Here is a 16531-nt window from a genome sequence, read left to right on the forward strand (position 1 = left end):
TATTGAGTAATGTCATCATTTACTCACCCACAAGTTGTTCCAAATGAATTAAAAATGTATGAGTTTCTTTCTTCTGCTGAACACAAAAAGACGATTTTTTTTGTGTATGAACCCCATTGACTTCCATAGTTGGAAAAGAAAACATTACCTGCTTACCTTTTAGCATTGCTTTGTAGCACATGGAGTTTTACCGTTTTTATCATGAAGATGGTCTAAATATTATTTGTATCATTCTGTTGTTGGTTCTAGAGCATTGATGGGGCTCAGATTGCTGTGGAGGTGAGGGAGGAGGAGCCAGAGGAAGAGGAGGATGAAGACGAAGATGATGAACTGTCAGGAGATCTCTCTAGTGTTGAATCCGAGGACAGTGATGAAGAGGAAGAGACTAACATTCAGAAGGGAAAAGTGAAAGGAAAGCTGGAGTGGGACCCATCTACGTTACCCTATTAAAACACAAAAAACACAGTCTCTCACACGCACACACATATGCATACACCTTCACAAGCAAGATTCACACGCAGACATAGACTTGTGCACACACGTACACTATATATATATATATATATATATATATATATATATATATATATATATATATATATATAACACACTCACATGTAATGCCCTCTTACACTTACAGAAGCCAGAATTTATTGCCTGAAAAGCTGTCAACCTGATTTTGACTTTTTCCAACAGCCACAAAAAGCATCCTGTACCACCATCTGCTGGTCAATATTTGGAAGTGCACCCTTCGGTCCAAAACGCTGCAAAGCTTGTACGTACTTCTGTAGTGTATAAGCTGCAGTGTCTCAGTAGATCCACTAAAAGGAAAGATAAATCGACACAATGTAATAAATTGTGAATCAACATCTCTGGGATGTTTTTTTTTTTTTTTTTTTTTTTTTTTGGTGCGTTCTGTGTAGATTAATCAGATTGTAGTCTAACATCATGATGCTTTCTCCCTTTCTGAAATACTAAACTGTAATATTTCACAGTATGGCTATGCCGTCACCATTACTTGCATTCAGAGCATAATTTAATATTGCATTGATGTGCAATAGTAAATACCCAAAAGTTGTTTTTTCAATGAAAGTATATAATAATTATATTTTCTTCATTTGAAATTTAGCAAATATGTTTATTTTAGATCCTCAGAGTGATTTTAACTAAGATGGTTCTCTTTAGACATATGTTATATAGTCATTTATGGAAACTTGTTTCTGCCATGGAATTAAAAAAAAAGACTTGAGAGACTTGAGACTTTTTATATATAAAATAATTTTTTCTTGCAATTGCAAGTTTACATCTTGCAATTTTGACTTTTGTTCAGACATAAGAGATATTAACTCGCAATTCTACTAAATAAACTCACAATTGCAAGAAAAAAAAAGTTTCTTGATTTTATATCTCACAATTCTTACATTATTTCTCAGAATTGCGAGTAAAACATTTTTTTTTTCCATTATTTATACAACTTTTATCTTCTGTCAAATCAACTTTGTGGTTTAGATAACATAATATTTTGATTTTCCATTTATTAAACCAATCTCCATTATAAACTCACGTTATAATTACATTTTTAAGTTAAACTAACAATAATTTTTACAGTGCAGTTTGGATTTATAAAATTCACATTTGTGAGTTAATATCTCTCAATTCTGAGACAAAAAAGTCAGATTTGCTAGATATAAACTCACACTTCTTCTAAATAAAGAAAAAAACAAAACAAAAACAGTCAGATTTGTGATATAAATTCGCAATTGCTTTACTCTATTGTTTATATTTCGCAATTCAGACATTAGAATTTGGAATTGTGTGGTTTTAATGTTTTTATTTCTTCAAAAAAATCGGAAAAGTGTAATATATTGCAATTGTGGGAGTCAGAATTGTGAGATAAAAATTCGCAATGTCCTTTTTATTTTTTGTTCAGTGGTTGAAACGCTTCCAGAGTAATGAGATGGGGGAAAAAAATCTTTCTTTTCCTATTTTTACTTTTCCTATTCTTGGCGGTAAAATAGAAGAAAGCGTGTCTGTCCATTTTTATATGCCTGTCTTCTGTAAATAGGGAACTGTAGAGTAGTTGAATGGTGACTCAGACTTCTCACCTCCTCCTTCCCTCACACAGCCTGTTTGTGTCCACACTTGCTTGCTGAAGAGGAATGTTCCTCCACCTCCTCTCTCTGTCTGTGTTGATCTCTTTTATCGTTCATGGTGTCTTCCTCACCTCAACTGAGGATTGGTTCTCCCTCACTCCACCTCAAATAGATTTGTCTGAGCCTCTGTAGACAAAGGCACTTTTAAACTATTAAAGGAAAGAAAATAGAGGAAAATTGTTCAATGATTTTAGCCTGGGGCTATTTTGGTATATTGTGAAGGTCTTTACTAACCTCCCTGCAGCATAGTTCAATTAAATCTTTCAGGAAAACTGAGGATTTTTGACAAAGTAAAAGCATTTAGTGTCACAGAGGTGTTTTCTTTTCCTTTAGAGGAGAGTTGAAGTAATATTTGAGAAACTATAGATGACACTTATGTTTTTTTACCCCTGAACATGTGCGTTTATGAATATGTGCATTGAGTTTTATGTAATGTCTGTTGCTGTGGTTAGGATTTCTCATCCCATCAGCCAAAACGTGCTTGTGATGTCAGCCTTGTGAGACATCCCGTTCCCCTCTTTCTACCTTCCACACTTTTCATTCCTATATTTCGCTAGTCCTTTTTACCATGTGTGTTATAGAACAGGAACAAAAAAGAAACTTTTAAAAAGATCAACCATGTCAAATCATGTAAGGCTATTCTTTTGTATATGTTTCTCTCCTTTTGTTTTGTAAAGGGTTTTTGTTTAACTTTGATGGTCACTGCAGCACTTTCTGTACATTGACCAATAAAGACTTTCCTTAGAATGAGTGAAAGTGTTTATTTCCCATTCAATTGCAAACATATTATACTTTGTGTACACACAAAGCTATAGTCTGAGGACAAAAATGTACTACTAAATCTCTCTCTCTCTCTCTCTCTCTCTCTCTCTCTCTCTCTCTCTCTCTCTCTCTCTCTCTCTCTCTCTCTCTCTCTCTCTCTCTCTCTCTCTCTCTCTCTCTATATATATATATATATATTCATTACGGCACCTGTTAGTGGGTGGGAAATATTAAGCAGCAACTGAACATTTTGTCCTCAAAGTTGATGTGTTAGAAGCAGTGAAAATGGGCCAGCGTAAGGTTTTTGAGCAAATTGGCACAATGGCCAAATTGTGATGGCTTGACGACTGGGTCAGAGCATCTCCAAATACTCCATCTTTTGTGGGGTGTTCCCGGTCTACAGTGGTCTGTATCTATCAAAAGTGGTCCAAGGAAGGAACATTGGTGAACCGGCGCAGGGTCATAGGCGGCTAAGGCTCATTGATGCACTTGGGGAGTGAAGGCTGGCCCGTGTGGTCCGATCAAACAGACGAGCTACTGTAGCTCAAATTGCTCAAGATGATGATGCTGGTTCTGATAGAAAAGTGTCAGAATACACAGTGCATCGCAGTTTGTTGCATATAGGCTGCATAGGATGCTACTTTACCACCTACCTAAACATTGTTGCAGACCCTGGTGTCAGTGGCCTCTCTCAGCCGGATAATGCACACTGCCACAAAACAGAATGGTTTTAGGAGCACATCAATGAGTTTGAGGTGTTGACATGGCCGCTAAACAAACCTGTTTGATCCATGCAGATCCCACCTCGCAATTTAAAGGATCTGCGGGGGTCTAGTGGAGTCCATGCCTCAATGGGTCAGGGCTGTTTTGGCAGCAAAACCGGGATCAACACAATATTAGGAATGTGGTCAGAATGTTATGCCTAATTGGTGTATATACATATATATTGAAATAAAAATGCAAGATTCAGTTATAATTACCCTTAGAAGTATATGGTATAATCAGATCAATAGAAAAGTAAGCATGTTTATAATCACTGCTACTTTATTGCAGTCACAATATCTATCATTTACTGATGGAGAGATGACAAGAGCAAACTCAAACACCCCAAACCCCCAAGTCCCAGAGTTTAGGTAAAGATTTTATCAGATCTCTTACATCACTAATTCCATCTCGTGTGTTATTTGTTCACGCGTGATATTTATTTATATATATATATATATATATATATATATATATATATATATATATATATATATATATATATATATATATATATATATATATATAAGGAATATTTAACTTGGACAAATATGTGCACATAATTACAATTACAAATTGTTTACACTAATGACTGCCTGAATAATATTGTTCAGTATAAATGTAAAGAACACTAGCCAGTAACGACAATAATTAACTTTATTGCACTGTAAGAATCAACTACAAATTAAGTTACTTTATAACATTTACAAGCAATCATTTTGAATAAAACAATCAAAGAGGTCAAATTACATGAAATATGAATAAAAAACATGAAGGCTTTAACCTCAAAGACTGGTCTGTGGTGCGTTTATTTTACTCTGAAGTGAATCAGGATTTTAAAAATCTTTAGCACCCACAGTTAAGACTTGTTGAGAATTATGTTGAACTTCATTAATTCAATAAGGTCACCCAAGAAAAAAAAGTAAATGGCCACCAAATGAAGTAAAGTCATTTTCATTATTATAGACCCGTGTATTTTTCCAGAGATGCACATAGACTTCATCTCCTTCCTCTAGAGTCAAAGTAAATGAATTAGATGCTGCTTCATAGCGGTCACCTAGAAGATGATTAATAACAGTTACCACCTGGTGTCCATTTTTAAAGAGTCTTAGATCCATGAGTCTGGTTGAGCAGTGACGTCCAGAGACAGTAAAGAAATAGATGCCTTTAATGGGTGCTGTGAACATACCTGTAAAAGCATATGCAACAATTAACACTGATACTTTTTATGCTCTAAATAAAATATAAAACTTTGATACAGAACACACACCAGTGGTTGGGTTGTAAGCTGTTCCTTCATTTACATAGACCTTTTTGTAAACAAGTGATCTCAGTGTTGAAAGGTCCAAGGTCACCAATGGGTCCGAGTGTGGCAGCAAATGCAACTTTATATTCTGTGTGAATCAAAGATCACAGGGCAATCATGAATCAGAATCAGAGCAATTCAAAACAATCATAAAAACCTCTTAACCTATATTGTATAATATAACAATCACACATCTCAAGATGTTTATTCCAAATGATGGTTAGCAATAATCTGAATTATAAGTGTTCTGAAATCCGCCAACAGATTTAATTGTATCCATCCATAGGAATTTAGAAGCATTCATTTTGTTTTCATTTTCCATGCATCTGCATATTTCACAAGTGAGAACAGGGGTTTTACCTCTTCCCCTGATCTACTCCAGCTGTTCCTCAGTGATGTCCAGTTTGTTCTTCGGAGAACTCACAGTGGCTCTCAGCTCTGCCAGCTCCGTGTAGATCCCTGTGAGACAGCATTGCTGAAACTCATCAGAAGTCAAAACAGCACCGCTTTGTTCCACATTTAAATGCTCAGTCCTCTCAGTCTGCACTTCGTTCTCTTGCTGCTGGACCTCAGACATACAGGCACAGCTGGGATTTCTTTTTACTGCTATGCTGATGACACTCCCCTTTACTTTAGGACAAGTTCATCTTCCTCTGCTGACCTCACACCATCCACTTTGATCACTTGCCGGGATGAGATAAAGGCGTGGATGAAGCAAAACTTTCTGCAGCTAAACAGCTCCAAGACTGAAGCTATCCTAATCGGCACTCCACTTCAGGTCCAGAAGTCCGTTATCACCAGCATTGCTTTCTCTGGTCAGGTCATTCCACTTTCCACTTCAGTCACCAATCTGGGGGTCAGAATGGAATCACAGCTTACTTTTGAAGCTCACATCAATCACCTGTGTAAGACCTCCTTCTTCCACCTCAGAAACATTGCCAAACTTCGTCCCATTCTAACACTGGCAGATGCGGAGAAGCTTGTCCACGCCTTTATCTTCTCCAGGCTGGACTACTGCAATGCGCTCCTTATCGGCATCCCTAGCAAAAATCTCCAGAGGCTGCAGTGTATTCAGAACAGTGCTACTAGGATCCTCATGAGAGTGCGCAAATACGACCACATCACCCCCATACTAAAATCACTCCACTGGCTTCCTGTGTTGTTCAGGATCGAGTACAAGATCTCTTTCCTTACGCACCAGTGCATCCATGGTGATGCTCCCTCCTATCTCAAGGAACTCCTCACCACACAAACAGCCACTCGTAACCTCCGCTCTGTTTCTCTGTTTCGTCTTAAAACTCCCTCGACCAATCTCCGTACTATGGGAGATCGGGCCTTCTGCTCTGCAGCCCCCAGTCTGTGGAATGCGCTCCCTGTCACCTGCGGACTCCACAGACTATAGATAGATGCTTTTAAGCGTGGTCTTAAAACCCACCTTTTTAGCAGAGCTTTTAATTGACTTATTTTTTTTCAGTTTTATTTATTTTATTTTATTGATTTACTTATTTATATATTGTTGTTGATTGTTTTTAATACTGTAGCACTTTGAGATTTTGTTTAATATAAAGTGCATTATAAAGAACATTTATTATTATTATTATTATTATTATTATTATTATTATTATTATTATTATTATTATTATTATTATTATAGCTGAACAGGAGAAGCAGCAGCGGATACAGAATGTTGCAGGACATCTTTACTTTTAAGTTCAGCGGTCATACCACTTAAACACTTTCCAATGTTGAGCTGGCTACTTGCTGTTTTAATTACCAGAGGATACAAGTACTGCACTGCAACTGTCTGTGAATTTTAAAAATAATAATAATAATACTGGGTTTCTGTTGAAGGTTCCACACTTACAGGTATTTGTTCCAGAAATTCCTAAAACTGCTGATATACCGCTGGTGGGTTAAAGTTTAACTAATGACACATTTTAAGAGGAAATAAAACTGTTTTATATGTAGGCCTATTACAGATAATCACAGCAAAACATAGTTTATCTACATACATAGAGCATAGTTCATCTAACACAAGATGGAATACTTTATGCCTCTGATTAAAGGAAAGATAATAAAAGAAATACTGCTCTAGTTATTGGGTTAAATCGGCTATTTAAAGGCAAAATTAAAGGGTTACTTCAGCGATTAGCATATGGCTTTGTTTTAGTAGAAACCCTGGAGTATATTCAAATTATTGTGCTTTCCCTCATATCTCCCTGAGACGAGAGATTTATGCATTTTATTTCTGGAAAAATTCCTCCTATGATGCAAATTGACGATTTTTGCATCATAGGAGGAATGTTTGTCCAGAGGCTAAAGACTACAGCCAGCAGAGGGAGCCATTTCCGCATGTTTTGAATCCGGCATTGGGGGATGGGAGATAACACTCAGCTTGCAGGGACAGCTCAGCTTGCAGCTACAGGATCATTTAAACGGAGCTATGGTGAGCAATGTAAGTCTTTTAACTTCTCAAATTAATTTCTATGAAAGTTAAGCTTGCAAAGGCATAAACTGAAACGCGCCAGACTGAACTCGCGTTGTGAATGTATGCCGCGAGTGTAGTCGCGATTACCTCAGCTCTCATCACTCGTGCAGTTAGTGCTCAGTGCTGTGATACTCGCGCGGTGACTCGCTCATTATATTGAACAGACACGTTCAGTTTTTAATTGTAGTGTCTTCTCTAACTCTAGTCACAGTAATGAAGTTGGTGGCGTTGGTAATGGCCTCACAGGGCAGCGAAGCATTCTGGGAATTGTAGTCTTTCATCCCCATGGGACAAAAATACATTTTCTGTCTTTTCTCAGTCTAGAAGACACCAAATTCAAAAATAATTTCACATTTCTACTGCATTGATGACCCAGTTTAAATACAGATTTATCTTCCCAGCGCTGAAGTACACCTTTAAGTGACACCTGTGAGTGACACCACTTGTTAGTTTTATTTTACCAAACTAATAAAAGGCTTCTGATGGAACTCTTGATATTAAACAGGCGCATTGATACTTAATTCATGACAGTAATATAATGAGGAAAGAAAATGTGGAAATACTAAATATTGTGGTTGACAGTTCAGTAACTTGCAAAAAAAAAAAAAAAAAACGAGTTGATTTCCCCCAATTCAACATTCTAGTTGGAGCTTCCTTTTATGGCTGCCTCCTTTACAAAAAGAAAAAAAGAAAAAAAGTAACCTTTACATTTCCAAGTAAGAAAGAAAGAAATTACAGCATTTTACGCCTCACAGGGAATAGCTTCTCGGTTACTTGTAACCCTCGTTCCCTGAAGGATGGAATGGAGATATTACAATGGCCTGACGAATGGGAGTCTCGTCTGAGAGCCTAATCACCTTCGAGTGTTAAAGCTGTCATATCATATGATGGTTCTAAAAAGAGCATTATTTTGTGTATTTGGTTTAATGTGTTTATGCTCTTTTAGGTTAAAAACACAATTTACACATTTTTTACATTATTGTTTTTTTATTTTGATTTACTCCTCTGTTTCCCTCCATTCTTAAACACATCGATTTTTTTTACAAAGTTCTGAAAAGCGTGGTGTGCTATGATTTGCCAGCGATCTAGTGCATTGTGATTGGCCCGAATACCTTAAGCATGTGACAGAAATGTCACCGTCCTTCTATGTTTGGAACATCACCTACCAAAGCAAAGCAGTATTGACAGATTATTAGCCTAGAAATCTAGACGCACCCTAGCGGCAGCAAATTTAATCTTCCCGCAAGTGTCGTCTAGCAACTCTCAATACCCTTCTGAGCTGTATTCCTCACAATCTGGACGAGCCAATCACATCGTGTATAGAGTCGGCGGGCGGGGCCATAATGACGACGGCCGAGTTGCGTTTGCGTGCTTCTAGTAAACACAGAAACTGGCGAACGGCGGTCTTTCGAATCAGCTTTGACTGCGATTCTGGAAGACTTGGAGTTAAGCTTTTCTCTGAGAAAAGAACAAAGAACGGCACTGAAGTCATTCTTAAAAAGGGAAGATGTGTTCGGAGTTTTGCTGACCGGATACGGTGAATGTTTAATCTATCAACAAGCTCTGTTTTACCTTCGTTGCTCTGGTTGGTGTAGCGCTATCCTATCGCGTGCAGAGGGAGTTTGAAAGATAACCGTTTATCCCGCCCCTCGGATTGAGCCCTGTCTATGGTGAGTTTCCAGACCAAACATCTTGATGTGGGTCTGGCTTGTCAGGCTAACAGATTATCAGTTCAAGCCCGAATCTGATTCGGATGCAAATGACCAAGCTGATCGATCAACGTTGCCAGTGTGACTGGAACAGAAAGCATCAGATTTGGTAGGTTTGCATTTGTTATAGCAGAAACGGCCTGTAGCCTACTCTCCTAGGTGCTAGACAGGGCTGGATTGGGGCTAAAAGTCGGCTCTGGCATACCCAGAACATCCGGCCCATGAGTTCCCTGTGAATGTTTTTGGTGTTGGGACCATAAATTGGCGTATATAAATAAAACTAGGACAATGACAAATAATGATAGATATTATCGAATTTGCTGCAAATACAGACAAACTTAATATTACTTTTTTGTCACACAGAAATGCACTTGACAGTGAAGCAATGATGATTTTGAGCTAGGGTGCAGTAAAGGAAATGTACTTCTTTTAAATGAAGTAAATTTACTAATTTAAATCAATCATCATTTACTCACTCTCCTGTTATTCCAAACCTGTATGACTTCTGTGAAACACAAAATAAGATGTTTTGAAGAATGTTGGCAACAAAGCCATTTTGGTTAGGCTACCATTTGAATATTGTATGAACAAAAAAACAGACTCAAATTATTTTATTTTATGCTACACAGAAATAAATTCATTTAGGTTTGGAATGACATTAGGGTGAGTAAATTATCACATTTTGTGGTTGAACAATCATATTTTTTAAGAGTTAAAACATAATTTAAGTAAGACACTGATATCTATCTTTCATGAGGCTATTACATTTCATTAAATCTATTTAAAAAAAAGTTAATAAAACTTTTAAAGAGGAAAAAAAAAGCTTTGTCCTTAATTCATGGGATCTAGACTTTAAAACTTTAAAAGAAATAGTAAACCATTCGGGTATCTTTGGAATACTCTTTTCAACATACTATGATTTGGGACATACTAATTCTATTTTCGAATACTATTTAGTATGGATAGTATGCGAATTGGGACGCAGGGTCGGTGATTAACAAACTCATGGAACCATCACAGTAATCTTAATAAAGCCACGGCGCAGGCCCTCGGCCAGATGATTTCCACCTTGGTGGTCTCACAAGGTGGACTTTTCCGCGACACTGTCGAGAACTGGGCCCAGCAGTTCTTCGCAGTCGGTAACAGACTGAGGCAATCAAGGGCTTCTCCCGACCACTGGAGTCCCTCAGTCTGCTCATTCCCAAGGGTGTCGCCCCCTGCAAAAAAAAAAAAAATCCTTTGGCACAACCTGAATGGATAGTGAATGGATATGCAACCTGAATGGATAATCGCCACACGTCTCTGCTGCTGTTTAAGTGGTCGGTTGGTCGGGAATTTCTGTTCCAATCCCCTATGTCTAAGGGGAATATTTTCACCCTTACGTCTTGTCACTCTGTTTTTAAGGGGCATGGGGAAGGGGTAGCCATAGGGGTGGGCAAAAGGGTATAAAATAACATTGGGATTGGGCCCAAATATCAGATGAAGTGAGTTGTACTCTTTTAACTTTAATATTTGGCATTTTCACAGCAACAGCAAATTTTTTTAGTATAGTGTCAATATATCTGCTTTGAGAACTTCAACACTTAATGTTTAGTTTAATTAACTTAATGTTATCCCTTGCCTTCTGTAACTGAAGCCAAACATTTTTACCAGCAGATTCTTTCCGTCACAGGTAGTTCCAGTAATAGTTAGAACAATGTTTCAGGTCATTGTCCTCTTGGAAAATAAATCCAGGCCCAATAAGACGACTTCCAAATTCCAACTGTTCTAATCATTTTGGCCCCCACTGTACATACACATACTATATAGAACATACAGCTCTGAAAAAAATTAAGAGACCAAGAGTCTCTTAAAATTTTCCAGAGCTGTATTTCTTTTGCGATCATGAAGAGTTTGCTTATATGAAAAATAAGTATCTACTCTTGAGAGTATGCCATTTTGGATGCAGCCAATCACAAAGCACTCATGGGACTCGCGGTTACTCACAAACTTGCTGACCAACACCACGCAACATCGTCGCCACCTACTGGTAAACTATAAAACTGTAACACTTTCAATTACTAAGTTCACACTATTTATCTAAAATTACACATTATACACCCCTTTTAAGAAATACTTGCACAATTATTGCACTGCACCTAATATAATTATTTGTAAGTGTTTGTATATCATTTGTTCACAGGTGAAGATAGAAAGCATACAAATTATTCAACCACAATGAATGATAATTGAGAACCTAATGTGTCAGTTTCTTTTATTGAGGAAGAGGATAAACAAAGTTGAATTCTGTGTGTAAACATTTTTTAAACAGTAGGGATATTTCTGGGATATTTAACAAAGGTGTGCGCATAATTACAAATACAAAATGGATTTTGAACACCAAAATTAAACAGCTCTGTGTTGTAAAATGTACACACAGGGATTTCCTAATTATAATATTTCATATTGTTCAGTAAAAATATGAAGTACACTGGCCAGTTATGACATCAATTTGGTCTATTGTAAGGTTTACAATAGTAAGCAAACATTTTCTTTAAAAAGGTTTATGTATATATTTACAAGCAATACAAAATAATATGAATATGATACAACAAACATTAAGGCTTTAGCCTCACAATAACATGTTCTGTAATGCATTTATTTGTCTTTAAAAAGTTTAGCATCTGCAGTTAAGACTTCTTGACAAGCATATTGAACTTCATGATTTTAATGAGACCATCAATGAGAAAAAAGTAAATGGCCAACAAATGAAGTGTGGTCATTTTCATTATCAAAGACCCATGTATTTTGCCGGAGACGCACATAGACATGATCTCCTTTTTCTAGAGTCAAAGAGATTGAATTAGATCCTGTGTCATAGCGGTCACCTAGAGGATGATTGTAAATAGTTACCACCTGTTGTCCATTTTTAAATAGTCTTAGACCCATAGCTTTAGATGAGCGGTTATGTCCAGACAAAGTGAAGAAATAGACGCCTTTAACAGGTGCCGTGAAGATACCTGTAATGGCATATGTAACAATTCATTTATAAATTATTTCTCATGTAATTACACTGTTTGTCTGATATGTAGCTTCTATGCAGTTCTATAACACACAGATAAAGGTTCAGTATAAAAATGCATACCAGTGGTTGGGTTGTAAGCTCTTCCATCATTCACAAAGACATCTTTGTAAACCAGAGTGATCTCAGTGTTGAAAGGTCCAAGGTTACCAATAGGTCCGAGTGTGGCAGCAAATGCAACTTTATATTCTGTGTGAATCAAAGATCACATTTTGTAAAAATAAAATAAAATAAAATAAATTATAGATATATTATATATATCTATACATACATACATACATATATTCCAACCCCTGTATAATAACATATCAGATCACAAACTATATTTCCCAACTTTCTATTGGTTATGTATGGCCTGTCTTAAGTTTTTTCCACTAATCTTCCAAGCTTATGAAGCTTATGCTTATTGACTTTATTGTGTGTGTAATGGAGGCCAGCTAGTAGTCACTGTGCGAGTAAACCTCATTCTTCTGTTCTCAACAGAAACTCTAGCGACTGACACTAGGGGGTCGCAGCCTTTAGCCTCCTTGTTAGAGTGCCAGACTCTCATGCCGGCGGACCTGGGTTCCAGTCCCGTTTGGAGCGGGCAGTTCAAACAGGAGGGCTTACATGTGCACTGATTTTCCATCAAGTGAAATGACAGACGGCAGGTTTACCTTTTCTCCTGAGCTGTTCCTCGGTGACTTCCAGTCTGTCCTTCAGAGACCTCACAGTGTATCTCAGCTCTGCCAGTTCAGTTTTGATCCCTGTGAGAAAGCGTTGCTGAAGCTCATCAGAAGTCAAACCAGCACCGCTGTCCTCAACATTCAATTGCTCAGTCCTCTCAGTCTGCACTCCATTCTCTTCCTGCTGGACCTCAGACATACAGGCACAGCTGAACAGGAGAAGCAGCAACGGATAAAAAATAGTGCAGGACATATTTTCCATAAGATAGTTACTATAAAATTGCTAATATGACAACTCTCAGTGTAGGAATTATTATTTTTGAGCTTCTGTTGACGGTCCCCTACAGCCCTGAACAAGACGCTTGCAGGTGTTTAAGTTGCACAAATTCCTGCTGCTCTTGATATATCCCTGCTTGATTGATGTTTAACTCATGACTCATTTTATGAGGAAAGAAAGAAAATATTATTTGCAGATAACCTTGTGTAAAACGTGATCCATTTATCAGCAAAACAGTTTATATGCACTGCCAATCAGTTCTGCCAGAAAGACTCGGGAGAATAAATACTGTGACAATTATCCATTTATTAACCCTTAAATGCATACCTCGGGTCGTTAGCGACCTGAGACGTCACTCACTACCCTCCTCCTCATTCATTTTTTTAAAGTTAGACATCAACCTTCTTAGTATTCCTCAATCAATCCATTTTAAACAATATAACAAGAAAAAAATAATATAATTATAATTGAATGCCTGTTTTTTCACTAGTTTTTTGTCAAAATTGTATAGGGTCGCTAACAACCAGAGGTGTGTAGGATTGTACGTATATATTTTTTGCACAATGATAAATTTATCTATAATGACGAAATACGGCACAATTCACCTTTATTCCACAAGGTGGCGCAATGATGAAGTGATGTTTCACTCATAGTTACCTCTGACAGAAAACGAAACAATAATAGTTATAATATGCAAAACTTGAAATGGCTCAATGATTTACTGCAGAGAGCAAGAACCAAACACAATCAAATATTAGTGTCAAAGTCAATTGATCATGGATCTGGTGAAGAAGCTGTCAGTGATCAAAATATTGATTTTGAAGACGTTGAAAATGAGTTTGGAGAATAGTCAGATGCTGAATGTAAGCGAGCTCTGACGAGGAGAGATGATGATGGTATTAAACATCTGCTGAAACTGATTTCTTCCAAGCTCCAAAAGGTAACGAAATAGGTTTTATTTTATTCTTCTGTAATTGTTACTCTAACATCAGGAGTTTTATATATTATCACAACAGGTAGAGGTCTATCCATGTTAAATATCGATCCGGGTCGCTAACGACCCGAATATGTAAGAATGTTTGGCGAAACAGTCATGCGTTTAAGGGTTAACAACCCAGCAAGCGATAAAGTACTTTGGCATAGACTTTGTCCGTAGCTCGCAATCAGAGGGTACGGACTCTGCATATCCTGCCTGAAGACGAAGGCAGAGACGCAGCTGACCCCCCCGTGAGGTATGGAAGGGACCATCTTGGTGGTGCTGGGGTAGAGTAGGGAAGGATATGATTTGGTGGTGGTGGGGAGGGTGGCGGTGAATTGGGGCGTCAGCATCTGCGAACTCGAAGAGTAAGTACCGATCTTTTATACCCAAGTATTAGAATGTGATTGGATAGATAGAAGTTGAAGTGACGTAACAATTAAGTCTTCCCGGCAGAACAAATGCTAAAGCTTTCATTTCATGACACTTACACAATATATAGGCAATATATGCAATAAAAGATACACTGATTAGGCATAACATTGTGACCACCTTTCTAATATTGTGCTTGTCCTCTTTTTGCTGCCAAAACAGCCTTGACCCTTTGAGGCATGGACTCTACTAAACCCCTGAAGGTGTGCTGTGGCCTCTGGCCCCAAGATGATAGCAGCAGATAATTTAAGTCCTATAAGTCCTATAAGTTGCGAGGTGGGGCCTCCAAGGATCAGACTTGTTTTTTTAGCACATCCTACAGATGCTTGAGTGGATTGAGATCTGGGACATTTGGAGGCCAAGCGCCAATACCTCAAACTTGTTGTTGTGCTCCTCAAACCATTCCTGAACCAATTTTGCTTTGTGGAAAGGTGCATTATCCTGCTGAAGGAGGCCACCAGAGAATACCTTTTCCATGAAAGGGGGTACATGTTCTGCAACAATACTTAGGAAGGTGGTGTCAAAATAACATCCACATGGATGGCAGGACCCAAGGTTTCCCATGCAGCCAAAAATTTCCCAAAGCATCACACTGCCTCCGTCGGCTTTTCTTCTTCCCATAGTGCATCTTGGTGCCATCCACGTGATATAAAAGAAAACGTGATTCATCAGACCAGGCCACCTTCTTCCATTGCTCTGTGATCCAGTTTTGATGCTCACGTGCCCACTGTTGGCACTTCTAGTGGTGGGCAGGGGTCAGCATGGGCACCTTGACTGATCTGCGGCTATGCAGTCCCATACACAACTAACTGCGATGCACTGTGTATTCTGACACCTTTCTATCAGAACCAGCATTAACTTCTTGAGCAATTTGAGCTACAGTAGCTTGTCTGTTTGATCAGACCACACGGGCCAGCCTTTTGCTCCTCATGTGCATCAATGAGCCTTGGCCACCCATGACTGTTCCTTCTCTGGACTCCTTTTGATAGACACTGATCACTGCAGACTGTGAACACCCCACAAGAGCTGCAATTTTGGAGATGCTCTGACCCAGTCGTCTAGTCATCACAATTTGGCCCTTGTCAAACTCTATGCTTGGCCATTTGTCCGGCTTTTACCACATCAACTATGAGGACAAAATGTTTACTTGCTTCTTATATATATCCCACCCACTACAGGTACTGTGATGAAAAGATAATCAGTGTTACTCACTTCCCCTGTCAGTGGTCATAATGCTATATCTGATCAATGGATAGGCAAAAGCAACATTAAACTTCAATTTAAAAAATACTTATCAAGTTATTGCATAAAACATGATACACGTGTGGAAAATAACAAAAGATTAAAGGTCAGATTGATTTATTGTAGTATATAAACATTATATAGCAGAGGTTTATTATTTAAAGTCATTAACTTTCCCTAGAATTGTTTATGCTTCTGGTGCAACTCTTGATATAAAACAGGTGCAGTGATGTTGAACTAATGACTCATGTAATGAGGAAAGAAAATATGAAAAGGTATTTTGGTTGATTTTTCAGTCACGTGCAGAGTCTGCAGACAGTCAACACCACTGAAAGTATAGTTGGAGCTTCCCTTCATGGCGGCGCCCTCAAGAGGATGCATTTGTCAGATACAGCATTGAGGTTTCCTCATTTCAGAAAAGTATACATTACAAAAGAAAATGATTGTGTCTCTTAAGAAAATGTGGATTAAACCTTTGGTTCATTATAGCCTACATACAATGTTTATTAACACTTTATATTCACTCCACACTATTAAGCATTAGTACATTTAGTTCATAATTTAAAAAGCATTAATAGACAAACAATTATTAATAAGCAGTTATAAATAAATACAGCTATAAATGATTTATTCTTGATTTATAAGCATATATATAATGTGTTTAATAATTGTATTTTCATACTTAATTGACCATTTAT

The 16531-nt window shown here is 37.7% G+C and overlaps 2 protein-coding genes and 1 pseudogene across 2 annotated transcripts in view; 1 reads left to right on the plus strand and 2 right to left on the minus strand.

Moving 5' to 3' along the window:
- The window catches only part of clstn2a (calsyntenin 2a), a 318427-nt gene extending 315524 nt beyond the window's left edge, over positions 1-2903 (plus strand). The window contains exon 17 of the mRNA XM_067452451.1: positions 250-2903. Coding sequence (XP_067308552.1) covers positions 250-450 — 201 coding nt within the window. The 3' untranslated portion in view covers positions 451-2903. The remainder of the gene's footprint in view (positions 1-249) is intronic.
- A 1679-nt stretch (positions 2904-4582) lies between these two features.
- Positions 4583-6681, minus strand: LOC137089859 (complement C1q tumor necrosis factor-related protein 3-like; annotated as a pseudogene).
- Positions 6682-11659: 4978 nt separating this feature from the next.
- Positions 11660-13594, minus strand: LOC137089027 (complement C1q-like protein 2). Its single transcript, XM_067452452.1, has 3 exons — positions 12898-13594; positions 12305-12430; positions 11660-12179 (listed from the first exon to the last, which is right to left on the minus strand). The coding sequence occupies exons 1-3, from the start codon at positions 13166-13168 to the stop codon at positions 11899-11901; spliced, it is 678 nt and encodes a 225-aa protein (XP_067308553.1). The 5' UTR covers positions 13169-13594; the 3' UTR covers positions 11660-11898.
- Positions 13595-16531: the final 2937 nt, after the last annotated feature.

This window comes from Pseudorasbora parva, chromosome 9 (assembly GCF_024679245.1).
Source record: "Pseudorasbora parva isolate DD20220531a chromosome 9, ASM2467924v1, whole genome shotgun sequence".
Lineage (NCBI taxonomy): Eukaryota > Metazoa > Chordata > Actinopteri > Cypriniformes > Gobionidae > Pseudorasbora > Pseudorasbora parva.